At 37.3% G+C, this 13,303-nt stretch overlaps 1 protein-coding gene across 1 annotated transcript; it reads right to left on the reverse strand.

Moving 5' to 3' along the window:
• Positions 1-435: 435 nt before the first annotated feature.
• On the reverse strand, positions 436-1,221 carry LOC140452728 (uncharacterized). Its single transcript, XM_072547053.1, has one exon. It carries the CDS (start codon positions 1,219-1,221, stop codon positions 436-438), a length of 786 nt encoding a protein of 261 aa, XP_072403154.1.
• Positions 1,222-13,303: the final 12,082 nt, after the last annotated feature.

Genomic DNA, 13,303 nt, shown 5'->3' on the forward strand with positions numbered 1-13,303 from the left:
GTATAGCAACAGTTGGACGATCATAGGGATGAGCAGTGGATAAGCCTACTTCTGGCACCCTAACACGACGAGACACACAGGTAATACTGCTTGACATACTTGGACTTACTAGTCGTTTGTTTCTCATGTCTACACTAATGCCATGGTACGTCAGAAAATCGGCTCCTAGTATGGGTGTGGTGACATCTGCGACTACAAATGTCCATGTTACAGGTTGGCCTAGACCAAGGTTTAGTGTGAGCTGTTTCTGACCATATGTTTGGATGCACGATCCGGTGGCAGAATACAGGCGAACAGTGCTGGGCTGAGTCGCAGTGCAGATTTTACGTGGAAGCACACTTAGGTCTGCCCCTGTATCAATAAGAAATTGAAGTTGGAGAGCACTATCGGTAATGAAGAGGCGGCGTGGTATGTGAGGGGCTGCGGTTGCCGCCATTACTGCGCCCTTTGATCGTTTTTTGTAAAATTGCAGGGTGGTCTACATTTCTTTGCTTGTGCACCAAATCTTCGATGGTAGTAACACTGTTCGTCTGATGATGACTTGGTACTCTTGGTCATTTGAATCTGTTGCCCTTCTTCGGCTACAGTTAATCTGTTGGATAAAGCATTCACTTGGTCACTCAATGCAGCCACTGTTTTGTCTAAGGTAGAGCTTTCGGTAACAACCATGACTGGAAAACTGGAACACCGTAGGTACGTATCGGCTTTCTTAGCAAGTTCTTCTAGGTCTCCATCAAGAATAGATATAACGCTTCGAACTGAAGGTGGTAGGCGGTCCAACCAAAAATTTTTGAGAACTTGCGTACTAATGCTATCCATGGCCAAAGCTTGCATTCGATGGAGTAGTTGAGTGGGTTTTAGGTCACCCAGAGTGAGTTCCATCAACTTGTGGATCTTTTCATCTGAGCTGGTGCCATACCTGTCGAGAAGTCGAGTTTTCAGTTGTATATAGGCATTGCCAGCAGTGGGATTCTTTACTATGTCTGCTACTTCTATAAGTGCTTCACTGTTTAAACTAGCAACAGTATGGTCGAATTTACAGTTGTCAGTTGTGATTTTGGCTTGTCGAAACTGCGCTTCTAGCCGGAGAAACCATAGTTCTGGTTCAGTGCGCCAAAACTCTGGCGCTTTAATGCCTACCCGTGCAATTAATGAATGATTATCGCCTTCGCACGGTGTAATATTCATATTGTTTGGCATTGTTTGGTCGGTGTTTGTCATAGTTGTGTATAAATCGTTGTACTTACAGTTTTTTTCTCTCGGGGTCACCAATGTGGCCTGTTTGCGGGAAGCAAAGTAGTCGGGGCACACTTTAAACTGTTTTATTGATTTATTAGCAATAAACTACATACTAAAAACAAGTAAGAAAACTGTAAGAGTTCTTTTCGTTGTCACCTCGTCGTGTGATCGTGTTCTGACAGCCATCAGCTGCTCTCATCTCCTCTTCTTTTCTCCGTCGACGTTCCCTCACTTCAATAGCACAGTCAACCCATGTGTGGCTGGAGGTTAACTGTCAATCTGCCACACATACATATACTAATAATACACGCACTCTTTTTGTATAGGTAAATAGTAGTAGATTTGCGTATTTTGATTAACTGTCGCTCATTTCCAAGCACTTTTACTGAAATAAAAACAAAATAGATTACAATAAAGAAAAATCTGATTTATAATTCAATATGGCATTTTAGATTTATTTATTTTTAAATTTAGTAAAATAAAAAATATACCCATTACTATAACCCACCAATTATTGTATGCAAAATTTACTTACCAAACAATATAATCATATGAAAATAAGTTACAAATTAGTTCAAACGCAAAACACACTAAATATCGACTTCAGATGATTTTACACCGGCAAGACAGAAGGCTTGTATAAAAACAAAAGTTCGACAATAATATCGGTTATCAATGATGATGACTGTAAGTTATGAGATAATAAATATATTTTAAAGTAACTCAATACTGACTGAGTCATCGATTTTAAAATAGAAAAATAATTTAGATATATGCTTACATAATATATGTCTCTTTATACAAATATCCACTTCGCAAAGGATTAAAAAAATTTGATGGGTAAAATGTTGAATACCATGTTAAATACATACTTTGCTTCACCACTGCCTGATGTTCATGGTTTGAAGATCTTCCTCTATATCCTCTCTCTATCCACCTTTTATTGGGCCTACCTCTTGTCCTATTTGCTTGAGGTTTTAATATCTGGATTACTTGTACAGCTCGATTATCTGGCATTCTTTTAAGTGGCCAAGCCAGTTTAGTCTTTGTGACTTTACAAATCTAATGATATCTGCGCTCTGTAGTAATTCATCCAGTTCTGTATTAATTCATTTTCATTCTTTATGAACCATCGCTATTTTTGAATGTTTGTTATGTGTTAAGAATAGGTGCTTTTAGAAACATTTGGAAAAACTGAGTGATGTGCATAGTTATTCAACTAGAAAAAACTCTAATATCTTTCATTTTGTAGATTAACGAATACCCAGAAATTTTATGGATATATCAGCTTAAAGCTTTTTAACATGTTACTGTAAAATTGTTGTTATTTTTTTAGACAGCAACCTTAAATGGTCCTTTTATATTGATTTGTTAAGTAAGAAAGCCTCAGCCTGCTATGCAATTTGCAATAAGATCTGTTTCGGAGGAAATTAATTTAGCCTATTCCAAAATAACATATTTTTCTGTTAAATCATGTAATCATTATTAAACAATACCAAGATAATTTTATGTGTGAAAATTACAAAAGATGTCATTTAAAATAGTATGCAATATTGTGTGACCTCACTACTACACTCATATTCAATGGCCAGCAAGCTCATCCGATCTAAATAAAGTTGACTTCATCATGATTTATTTATTTTTGTTTTTATTTACAAAAATTGCTTCAACCACTAGGGGTTATTAGCATGGTACAATAAATTACATAAATGTTAATAATGTTACACTATATTTTGTGAAGTAGTCTTGCATTTTGTAAAAAGTTTATAGTTTTGTCATTATTGAAGCCGTTTAAGCACTCTTTGGATTAAGTGGGTAATACAGCTTGAAGTCGTTCTAGGGTGTACAAAGGGCAGTCCACTAGCACATGGTCCACTGTAGTTACACAATTACAACCGTAGCACATAAGAATTTGTTCTTTACTTAGAAGGTAATCGTGTGTTAACTTCGTATGGCCTATACGTAATCTAGAGATGCATACTTGGTCTCGTCTCGCTTAATGTTTTTCATGGATCTCTAAATTGTTCCAGTGTAGTTGCCATTCCTCGCTTATTTTGTTTCTAAAATATTGCTTCAGGTCGCTATAAACGCATTTAGTGAATAATGTTGATTGTGGATTTTCTGCTGCTTCCCTGGCCAACTGATCAGCTTTTTCGTTTTCAGTTATACCACAGTGTGACGGAACCCAAAGGAATTTAACAAATCGGTCGTTTTTTTTGTGTATAACTGTTTCATAGAGCTGAGAGCACTTAAAGAGTCAGTTATTATCAAAGAGTTTTGTATGTTTTTATTATTTACAAATGTTATTGCTTGCAAAATAGCAAGAAGTTCTGCGGAAAATATGGTTGATCGTAGGAAAAGTGAGAAGGAGTAGTCTTGGTGTAAAGTTGTAAAAGAAGCCCCTACCCCATTGTCAGATTTAGACGCGTCTGTAAAAATGAGGGAGTTATGAGAGCAGCTTAATTTCTCTGCTGCTTTCTTTTTAAATATACTACGTGGTGTATCATATTTGTTATTGATAGTAAGACTTGTATCACAAATAGGCAGCTGTATTCTCCAAGGAGGTTGGTGATTAGGGTTAGTTACATTGTATGTCTCAGGAAAATGTATGTTTAAACTATTTTGTAATTTTTGGATCCGGATATAAAACGGGGGACCTAATCTTTGTGAGGTGTTAAATGTCGATGTGAATCTGTCAGCAAACGTGTTTTTAAATGTCGGTATATGTGGATTGGCTGACAATTTAGCAGCATAAACAAGGCTGAAGTAGTTTCTTCTTAGTTGAAGGGAAGGTTCACCTGATTCACAATATAAACTTTCAATTGGGCTAGTATGATGAGCTCCCAGTGCTATTCTTATTGCTGTATTGTGTATTGGGTCTAGTAATTTAAGTATTAATGCTTTGGCTGAATTATAAGCAACTGCGCCACAATCTAGTTTAGAACGAATTAGAGTTCTGTAGACAGTTATAAGTGTTTGGAAATCAGCTCCCCATTGCTTGTGAGATATGCTTTTCAATAAATTTAGACCATTTTGAGTTGTTTGTCGAAGATGAAAAATATGATCTTTCCAGATTAACCTCTGATCTAGTATCATTCCTAAGAAGGTAGTTGATTCAACATAAGTAATAGGTAACGAGTATAAGGTGAGATTAGGTGGTAGTATAATGTTTTTTGGGCTCTTGCTAAAGAAAATTGCTTTTGTTTTGTTTGGAGATATCTGTAGACCACATCTGTCTGACCAATTTCCTAGTTGATTGATAGCGGTTTGTATATATCTGGTAAGTGTTAGAACATTTTTCCCTCGAGAAAATATGACGAGATCATCAGCATATAAGCGTGCTTTTACTAATGAACTAAAGGATTTAGAGATATCATTAATCGCAAAAAGGAACAATACTACGCGTAGTGTAGATCCTTGTGGGATACCATTAATTTGTGTTGTTGGCTCTGAACAAACATTATCTACACGAACTTTAAACACACGAAATATTAGAAAATTTTTTATAAACTTAAGGATGTTACCTTTGATTGACCATCTGGATAAGTTTTGTAATATGTCGGATCTCCAAATTGTATCATACGCATGGGTTATGTCAAAGAAAACTGCTAAACACTCTTGATTGCATCCAAATGCTTCGTGAATTTCGGATTCCATATCAACTAGATTATCTAAAGTAGACCTTGATTTCCTGAAACCACTTTAAATAGGGGTAAGAAGTTGTTTGTGTTCTAGATACCACAGTAGTCTATTGCTTACTATTTTTTCCAGAATTTTACATATCAAACATGTTAGCGAGATCGGTCGATAAGGCTCCGGGCCTGATTTTCTTCTTCCCTGCTTAAGGACTGGAATAATAATTGACTGGTGCCAACTATTAGGAAACACATTTTTGTCCAGATAAAATTGTAAATTTTTAGAAGGTATTATTTACCTTCTTCGGGTAATGATTTTAAAAAGGCAACTGAAATGTTATCAGGTCCAGGACTGGTATCTTTTGTACAGTTTAATGAATATAGTAACTCGTCCATTGAGAGTTCGACGTTAAGAGGAGAATTAGTATGATCTTCTAGATCTATATAAGTGTTCTCTAAATTTTGTTTGTGTACTATGGAATTTGTAGAGATAATGTCATTGCTGGAGTGTCTTTGATACGTATCAGCAAGTATAGCAGTTATTTGTTCTTTCGTCGAGCAAGTAAGATTGTTATGTTCTAGATAATGGATTGTATTAAAGGATTTTTTTCCATTCATTTTATTAATCATTTGCCAAACTTCGGAAATAGGAGTAGATGAATTTAAGGACGAGACATACGCTTTCCATGCTTCTCTTCTGATTTTCTTCAATATATATCTACAGTAGGCTTGCTTTTGCTTAAATTCTAGTTGGCTTTGGAGTGTGATGAATTTTTTAAATTTGTAAAAAGTTTTTTTTGACTCTCTGATTGCCATCTTACATTCCTGGTTCCACCAAGGGACTGAAGGATGTTTTTTTGGAAAATTTATAAAACCTACGGACAATTCTGCAGCTGTTGTTATAAGCTGAACAAAACTGGAAACTATAGAATTAATATAATTTGCACGGTCATCACTAGGAGGACTTAGCTCTGATATGGATCGAGATATTAAAGAAGAATATAAAGACCAGTCGGCATTCTTTAGATGCCATTTATTAGACGGAGCGGAAGAGGGAGCTGTATTGTTATTCGTTATTAATATTGGGAAGTGGCCACTTCCATGTAGATGAGATGTGACTTGCCAAGACAGTCGAGGTTGTAAAACTGGGTCACATAAAGTTAAATCAATTGCTGAACCACCACCTGTAGAGATATTAAATCTTGTAAAACTACCATCATTAAGTAAGTTGAGTAAGTAAGTTAAGTTAAGTTATAATTTGTTCGATTTTACGCCCTAAACTATCGGATTTATTTGATCCTCATAGAACATGATGTGCATTGAAGTCACCTAAAATAATTCGTGGTTGAGGAATTTGATTAAAAAGGTCTAATAGTTCGCGAGCTGAAAGATTAGTACCAGGAGGAATGTATATATTGCAGATGTTTATTTTTTAAGGCCCTTTCAAAGTTATTGCTGTAGCCTCTAATTGTGTATTTATATCAATTATTTCTGAATCATATTGGTTATGTACATAAATAGCTGTCCCTTCACTAGCCTGGTTTGCATTAAGTCTATTTTTAATATATGGTGTGTAGTTTTTTAGTTTGTAAAATTTCTGCTGTTTAAAGTGTGTCTCTTGTAGACATATTATGGACGGTATGAATTTGGACATTAGTAATTTAAATTCTTCTAGACGGGTGTGGAACCCGTTCAGATTCCACTGAATTATGGAGTTGAATTTTTAATTAATAGGTGTATCACTGCAATCTGTAGAGGAATAGTCATCCTGTAGTTTACAAAGTTTCTTCCTTAGTCTTGTACATCGTGTTTTTAAGTATCTTTGTGATAGCACTGGGTGAAGTTTTTTTAGAAGATCTATTAACTCTTCGATATCTTCCGTGTATGTTTTAGCAATACTAAGCGGATCTGCAGCTCCATGAGTGTTTTCAAGTAAATCTATTATCTCTTCTTGGCTTAAACAGCTACTGTTTGACTTATTTTGGAAAAAATCAATTGTACAGTTAGTAAGATCTTCAGCGAAGTTATGGTGGGTTTGGACGTCTGTTTTTGTTCTTTTGTGTTTTTTATTGGGTTCTTTAAAAGGATTTCCACGCTCCGGTTCAGGAGAATTTTTGTTATATCAGAAGCATTTCTTTTAGGCGTTTGAGCTTCTGTTTGAGTTTCATTTATAGTTTTATTTATTTTACCAGGTTCAGAAGCATTACTTTTAGGTGTTTGTACTTTTGTTTGAGTTTCTATCTTAGTTTCATTTATTTTACCCGGTACCGCCTCCATTGTTTGGGAGTTATCGAAAGAGGTAGAGTTTTTTGGTGTGGGTGAAGTGATGGTTTCAGTAGGTTGTGGATTACTGATTTGTTTGGTAAGTACGGGAGAATGTACTGTAGTTTGAGTTGTATTTTGTTGTCAACTAACAGTCTGGTCACATTGTGATTGAGAAATGTGTGTTATATTGTCATCGGTGGATTGATTATTATGATTTGGGTATCGAGATGCTAAATGATCAGTTTGTTTACAAATAAAGCACGTTTGTTTTTTTAGTGAGAGAAATATTCAATAGTTCGATTGATCATGGTTAATTAGTATTAAATCGGGGATATTTTCAAGATTTGTAGGGGCTATATAAGTAAAACGTCGAAAAATAATGATATGTCTTAAACTAGGATTTGATGTTCCGATCCGTAAAAAATCTATTGGTGTTATTTGATAGATTCCTTCCAATCTTTTTGAGTTCATTTTCTATTACGTTATGTGGTATAGAAGGAGATACATTAGAAATAATTAGTTTTTCGTTTGGAGTAATTAGTTTTCTAGCTTGAATACGATGTTGGTTTACTATTATTATCCCATTGTCTGTTTCCAAAAATTTTTGAACAATATTTTCCGAAGTGAAGTAGATGCATATACGATCATTAACAATTCCGGATATTGCAAGTATATTCTTGGGGTCAACTAAGTTGGCTACAGCATTCAGGTAATCCTCGATTTTTTAATTTGGAACTGTATTTACTACAATTGCTTGTTTTTTGGAAGGAAATATGTTGGTAGGTTCATTTACAACTGTTGAATATAACTTTTGTGCGGTAGTGTCATTTTTGGGGATTTCTTGTTGTGAAAAAACATTTGATGATGAAGCTTGCTTCATGTTGATCTACAGAACCTGAGTACGGTCCTCGCACCAATACGAAATCATTGATAATAACTCGATGTAATTAAATAAATTAAATTACGACCAAAAGTATCAACAATAAATAATTATTGTCAATAATTTACACTTTACTACACTTTTAGCTTTCAATGTTTTTAAACAAAACCACAAAAACTAGGTGCAATTAAGGTAATTAGGTGTTGCTTCGTTGAACGCTCGAAGTCGAATCCATGATTTATTTTAATTTTGTGTTTAGTTCAGTATATACGTACAAATTTTGTGTACCTTCATTACCACTTTTTTGTATCTTTTTAAACATCTGAAATATCAAACTCTGGAGTATAAGTTGATTAACCTATATCTACGTGTAATAAAAGATAATTAAAACTTGTTTTATCAATGATATCTATGTTAACAAAATAACGGGCAATAAATACCAAAAATCAATAAATTTAAATTAACTTCAAAATTTTATTTATGATTAAATATTATATTAACATAATTTTATCATCTATTTATAATTACTATAATTAAATTAGCTAAATTATATAAAAACACTTAAAATTAAGTCTTTCCTATACAACTACATTCAAATATTGCGTGAAGAAGCGGAAACTGATTTTGGAACATTATGTATCATACCTTGTATTCAATGTACCATGCTTATCTTGGAATATCCAATCCAAAAAAGAAAATAAATACAAACCGATTATTGGAAGCAACGATTCGTCTACTGTAAACATTATTCCTAGACAAGGTTATGTACATGTGTCTCGCATGTCTCGCAGGTTCGAGTAGCCGAACAGTACGGACGTGCTTTAGTAGGAGCGACTGACCTGACGTCAACAGAGCTTTTCAGCTCTACGGTAAGTAAGACACCGTTAGTGGCGCAGGCACTTGACTTTTATTAAAGCGAAGAGCGGATGTTATTTCGTTACTAGCTTAAACCGCAGAGAGACTGATTTTATAAGCCTCTCTCGGAGGGCTATAATAAATAGCATTCCGTTGAAAAATAAGGGAAATCTGTATGGTGCCGATAGGGATGACACTGTAAGGCCTAGTTTTTTGAATCTAGGTCGGACAGCAACGGCCCCTGCGCCTACAGGTCGAGAAACGGCAAGAGGCACCCTCCTGGAGACAGGAGTGAACAACCGCGTCAGGGCCTGGGACGGTATCCAGAATCCTCTCGATACGTATCGAGGGGAAAAACAAAAAACCGCAATCGTCAAAATAGACAGCTTTCAAATGTCGTCGGTTTCAGCTGAAACCACCGAGCTTCCAGCTCAAGTCGTTGTACACCCCGCCCCCTTACCCAATGTCGAGTCAGAGTATGTATTGGACGATACAGCTCCAGACTCAATTCCACATATCCCTACATCTCCATCTATTTCGAAGCAACCTGAAATGGATACCCTAGACCGTTTGTCCGATGACGAATATAGCAATGATGCGATTGAGCTTTAGTCAATCAATTCAACTTCAGTTATCTCTAACACCGAAGATAATTCCACCGCGGATTTTTACAAAACTCGATCAGTTTTCGAAAAAACAAACATATACAATGTTCGTCGCAGAGAGGACGGGAAGGCTCCTATCAAAAGACCATGTTACAGCCCGGAACAAAATCCTGAGGAAAAGATGTCGCAACTCAGATGCAACTTCTCATCCAGAAAATGGATGATATGCAAAGGAGCCATAACAGGCAAATTGAGGCTTTGATGAAACAACTGTCAGAGCTCCGCAAAGAAATCAAAACAAAGGACCGAGAAAATAAAGAGTTAGTTGCGCGAATAGTGCAACTAACGGAGAAAAAGGAGGAGGAGCCTAAGGTTCCCGTGAAGCGCACGCGCGAGGCAAGTGCCAGCAGGCACAACGAAATAAGGGTCGAACAACCCGAAAAATTGGCGAAACACCATGAAAAGGTCCAAAAACCGACAGGTGTATAACCACAAAACAAACCACCCGAGGAAGTTTGGCAGGAAGTGACCAAAAAACAAAAAAATAAGAAAGCTACCACTGCTAAAAACACCGACGAAGCCACGCCCACAGAAACTATGAGCGTAGCACAAAGACAACGAACTCTTGTCGAACAAAGACAAGAGAAAAAAATGGATGACGAGATTAAAGCTCGTCAAGCCAAAAGAGCCCAGAAGGAAAATGAAAACACACAAGCAATGCCCAGTACAAGCAAAAGTACTACAAACAACGAACCAGTGATAGCCGCTGACAAACAAGCCAAATTGCCAAAACCACCGGCAATAATCCTGAAAACCGTAGGCGAAAGCCAAAATATCCTGCGCAAAGCGGCAGAGAAAGCCATCTCATCAGATAATAAATTTGCAAAATCTGGGCGATCTGTAGTAATACAGACCAAAAGCAGAGAGGGGTACCTAGAGATGGTGAAAATACTAGAAAATCAAAAACCGGCTGTCGACTTCATAGCGTACCCTACCGACACACCGAAGACGAAAAGACTTGTAATCAGAGGATTACAAGTCAACATGGATCTAAAAACAATTGCGGAAGCAATTGAAGACAAAGGCATCGACCTTATCAAAATTGAGACAGTCAGATCACTGAGAGAGAGGAAAAAACTCCTACCTCTCTATAAAATCACTGTTCCGGAAGAGGAAACAGAAAAAATGAGAAAAATAAGCAACCTCTGCTACCTCAGAATAAGAGTAGAAGATGAAACTAGACAGCAACGTGACGTCTTACAATGTTACAACTGCCAAAACTTCTATCACGGATCTAGTGCCTGCCACTGTGCCTCGCATTGTGTAAAATGCGGAGAACACCACCGATCATCAGACTGCCAGAAGGACAAAGAAACAGCAGCCAAATGTGCCAACTGCGGAGAGGCACACACAGCCAGCTACAGGGGGTGCTCAAAAGCACCAAAAAGGAAAACCAGAGCAACAACTACTCCTAAATTCAGAGATGCACCAAGTGCACCCACCACCCGGCCTAATGTAAGTTATGCCGCAGCGACAAAAGCAGCTGAACCTCCAAAAGCTGCTCCTGTAGCACAAACGAGCGCCTCCACCGACAGCCATAAACTTATCGCTGCCATGAACAACCAGTTAAGAGCATTCACAGACCACTTCTCGGGAATGTTCAAAAAAATCACACTTGTCCTCGATGCGATGAACAGATGTAGAAACGAATAATGCCAGAACAGTTGGACGAGCTAAAGATCGGATCGTGGAATTCGGGCGGGATTCGTTCGAAAATTAACATTCTTGACGAGATTACCAACAGACTCGCTATAGATGTCATGACCTTACAAGAGACTAGACTAGTCGAGAGAATTAAAACAAAAATTCCTGGCTATGTCATCTATAGAGAAGATCGTACTTCACGCTCAGGTGGCACGGCCATTATGGTAAGAGGGCAAATAGACCACCATCTAGTGCCCACACCACTTGGCCTGGTCACCATGGAAGCGACAATAGTTCGAATCGTCATGGCTAACGAGACGCTAAAAATAGTTTCGGCATACGTTAGACCACACGATCGGGTAGTAAATGAAGATCTCGATCTAATATTAGATTCCGACGAACCGACGATAATTATCGGCGATCTGAACGCTAGATCGCCCAACTGGTTTGACAGACGCACGAATGTTAACGGTAGACGACTCTGTGCCTATCTCGAAAACAAAAATAACACCATAGTAACGGGTCCCACAGACCCAACATGCTTCCATGGAGAACTTCCGTCACACATCGACATAGTAATTCTTCACAACATAGGGCAACAACACGAAATACAATCTGTAAATGAAGGCGATTCCACGCATAATGTAATCGTCATGACCCTAGGCGCAGTGGAATTAAATCCACTACAGCCCCACCAAATAAAGAAAATTAACTGGCCTAACTTCAGAAGAGTAGTAAGCGAAAATATTGGAGCAATTCCAATAATCAACAATATAGAAGAACTAGAAGAAAGTATCACAAAACTAGAACAAACAATGCTAAATGCCATCGATGTTAGCACAAAAACAGAAAATAAAATAACGCAAAAAGGCAGATTTAAAGAAATTTCAAATGAGCTAAAAGATCTCATTAAAGAAAAAAATAGAAAAAGAAGAAGAGCGCAAAGAACAAGAAATTTAGAAGACAAAAGAATTACTAATGAATTAGACAGAGAAGTCAAAAGAAGATTAAATGAGCACAGAAGCGAGCACTGGGACAACTTTATCCAAGAGTTAAATCCAAATCAATCCGCTTTCTGGAAAGTATCAAAAATACTCAGGAAAGATAAAAAACCTATACCGCCCCTACACGGAACAAACGGTAGAGTATTTACCGAACAAGAAAAAGCTGAAGTAATGCGAGAGAAACTCGAAACCAACAACATGCAAAACTTTTACCCGGCAGAAGATCTAGACTTCACGGAGGAAGTAGAAAGAAGCGCTAGACGCATAAGAAGAAGAAAAGGCATAATAGGCCTAGAACACACAAGCCCGGATAAAATCAAAAATTTAATCAAACTATTAAATCCAAAGAAAGCAGCTGGACCTGATAAAATCACAAACAGGGCAATTAAAAATGTACCAAACAAGATCATAGTGTACATTGCAAACATAGTAAATGGAATACTACGACTGAGATACTTTCCAGACAGGTGGAAAGAAGCCGAAGTGATAATGATTGGAAAACCGGGAAAAGACGGGAGCTTTCCACAAAACTACAGACCAATAAGCCTACTTTCATGTCTAAGTAAAATAGCCGAGAGAGTAATCTTAAAAAGACTACAAACAGAGTCTGAAATAATCGGAATGATTCCAGAAGCACAGTTCGGCTTTAGATCCAGGCACTCTTGTGAACTACAAGTACTTAGGCTAACGGAATTCATCACCAAAGGATATAATGAGAAAATGTACACCGCTACAGCGTTTCTAGACGTTAGTAAAGCATTTGACAAAGTATGGCACGAAGGCCTTCTCTACAAAATGAGTCAAAATGGATACAGTGAGGCGATGACATGTCTCCTTGCGTCATACCTGACAAACCGGAGATTCAGAGTTCGAATAGGGCCTGCCCTGTCCGAAGTCGGAACTCTGAAGGCAGATGTGCCTCAGGGAGCGGTGCGACATCTCCATATCTGTATACCATATACACCGCAGATACACCCAGCGATCATAAAACTCTGCTTAGCCTGTACGCAGACGATACAGCGTTAGCAACAAGCAATAGAAACATAAATTTTGCAACCAGAGATTTACAACGCTCTCTGAATCGATTATATGCATGGTGTATAAAGTGGAAAATAG

This window comes from Diabrotica undecimpunctata, chromosome 11 (genome assembly GCF_040954645.1).
Source record: "Diabrotica undecimpunctata isolate CICGRU chromosome 11, icDiaUnde3, whole genome shotgun sequence".
In the NCBI taxonomy this organism is placed as follows: domain Eukaryota; kingdom Metazoa; phylum Arthropoda; class Insecta; order Coleoptera; family Chrysomelidae; genus Diabrotica; species Diabrotica undecimpunctata.

Excerpts from the sequence above, each read along its gene's own strand:
- LOC140452728 (XM_072547053.1), bottom strand. The coding sequence starts at position 1,221 with ATGACAAACACCGACCAAACAATGCCAAACAATATGAATATTACACCG.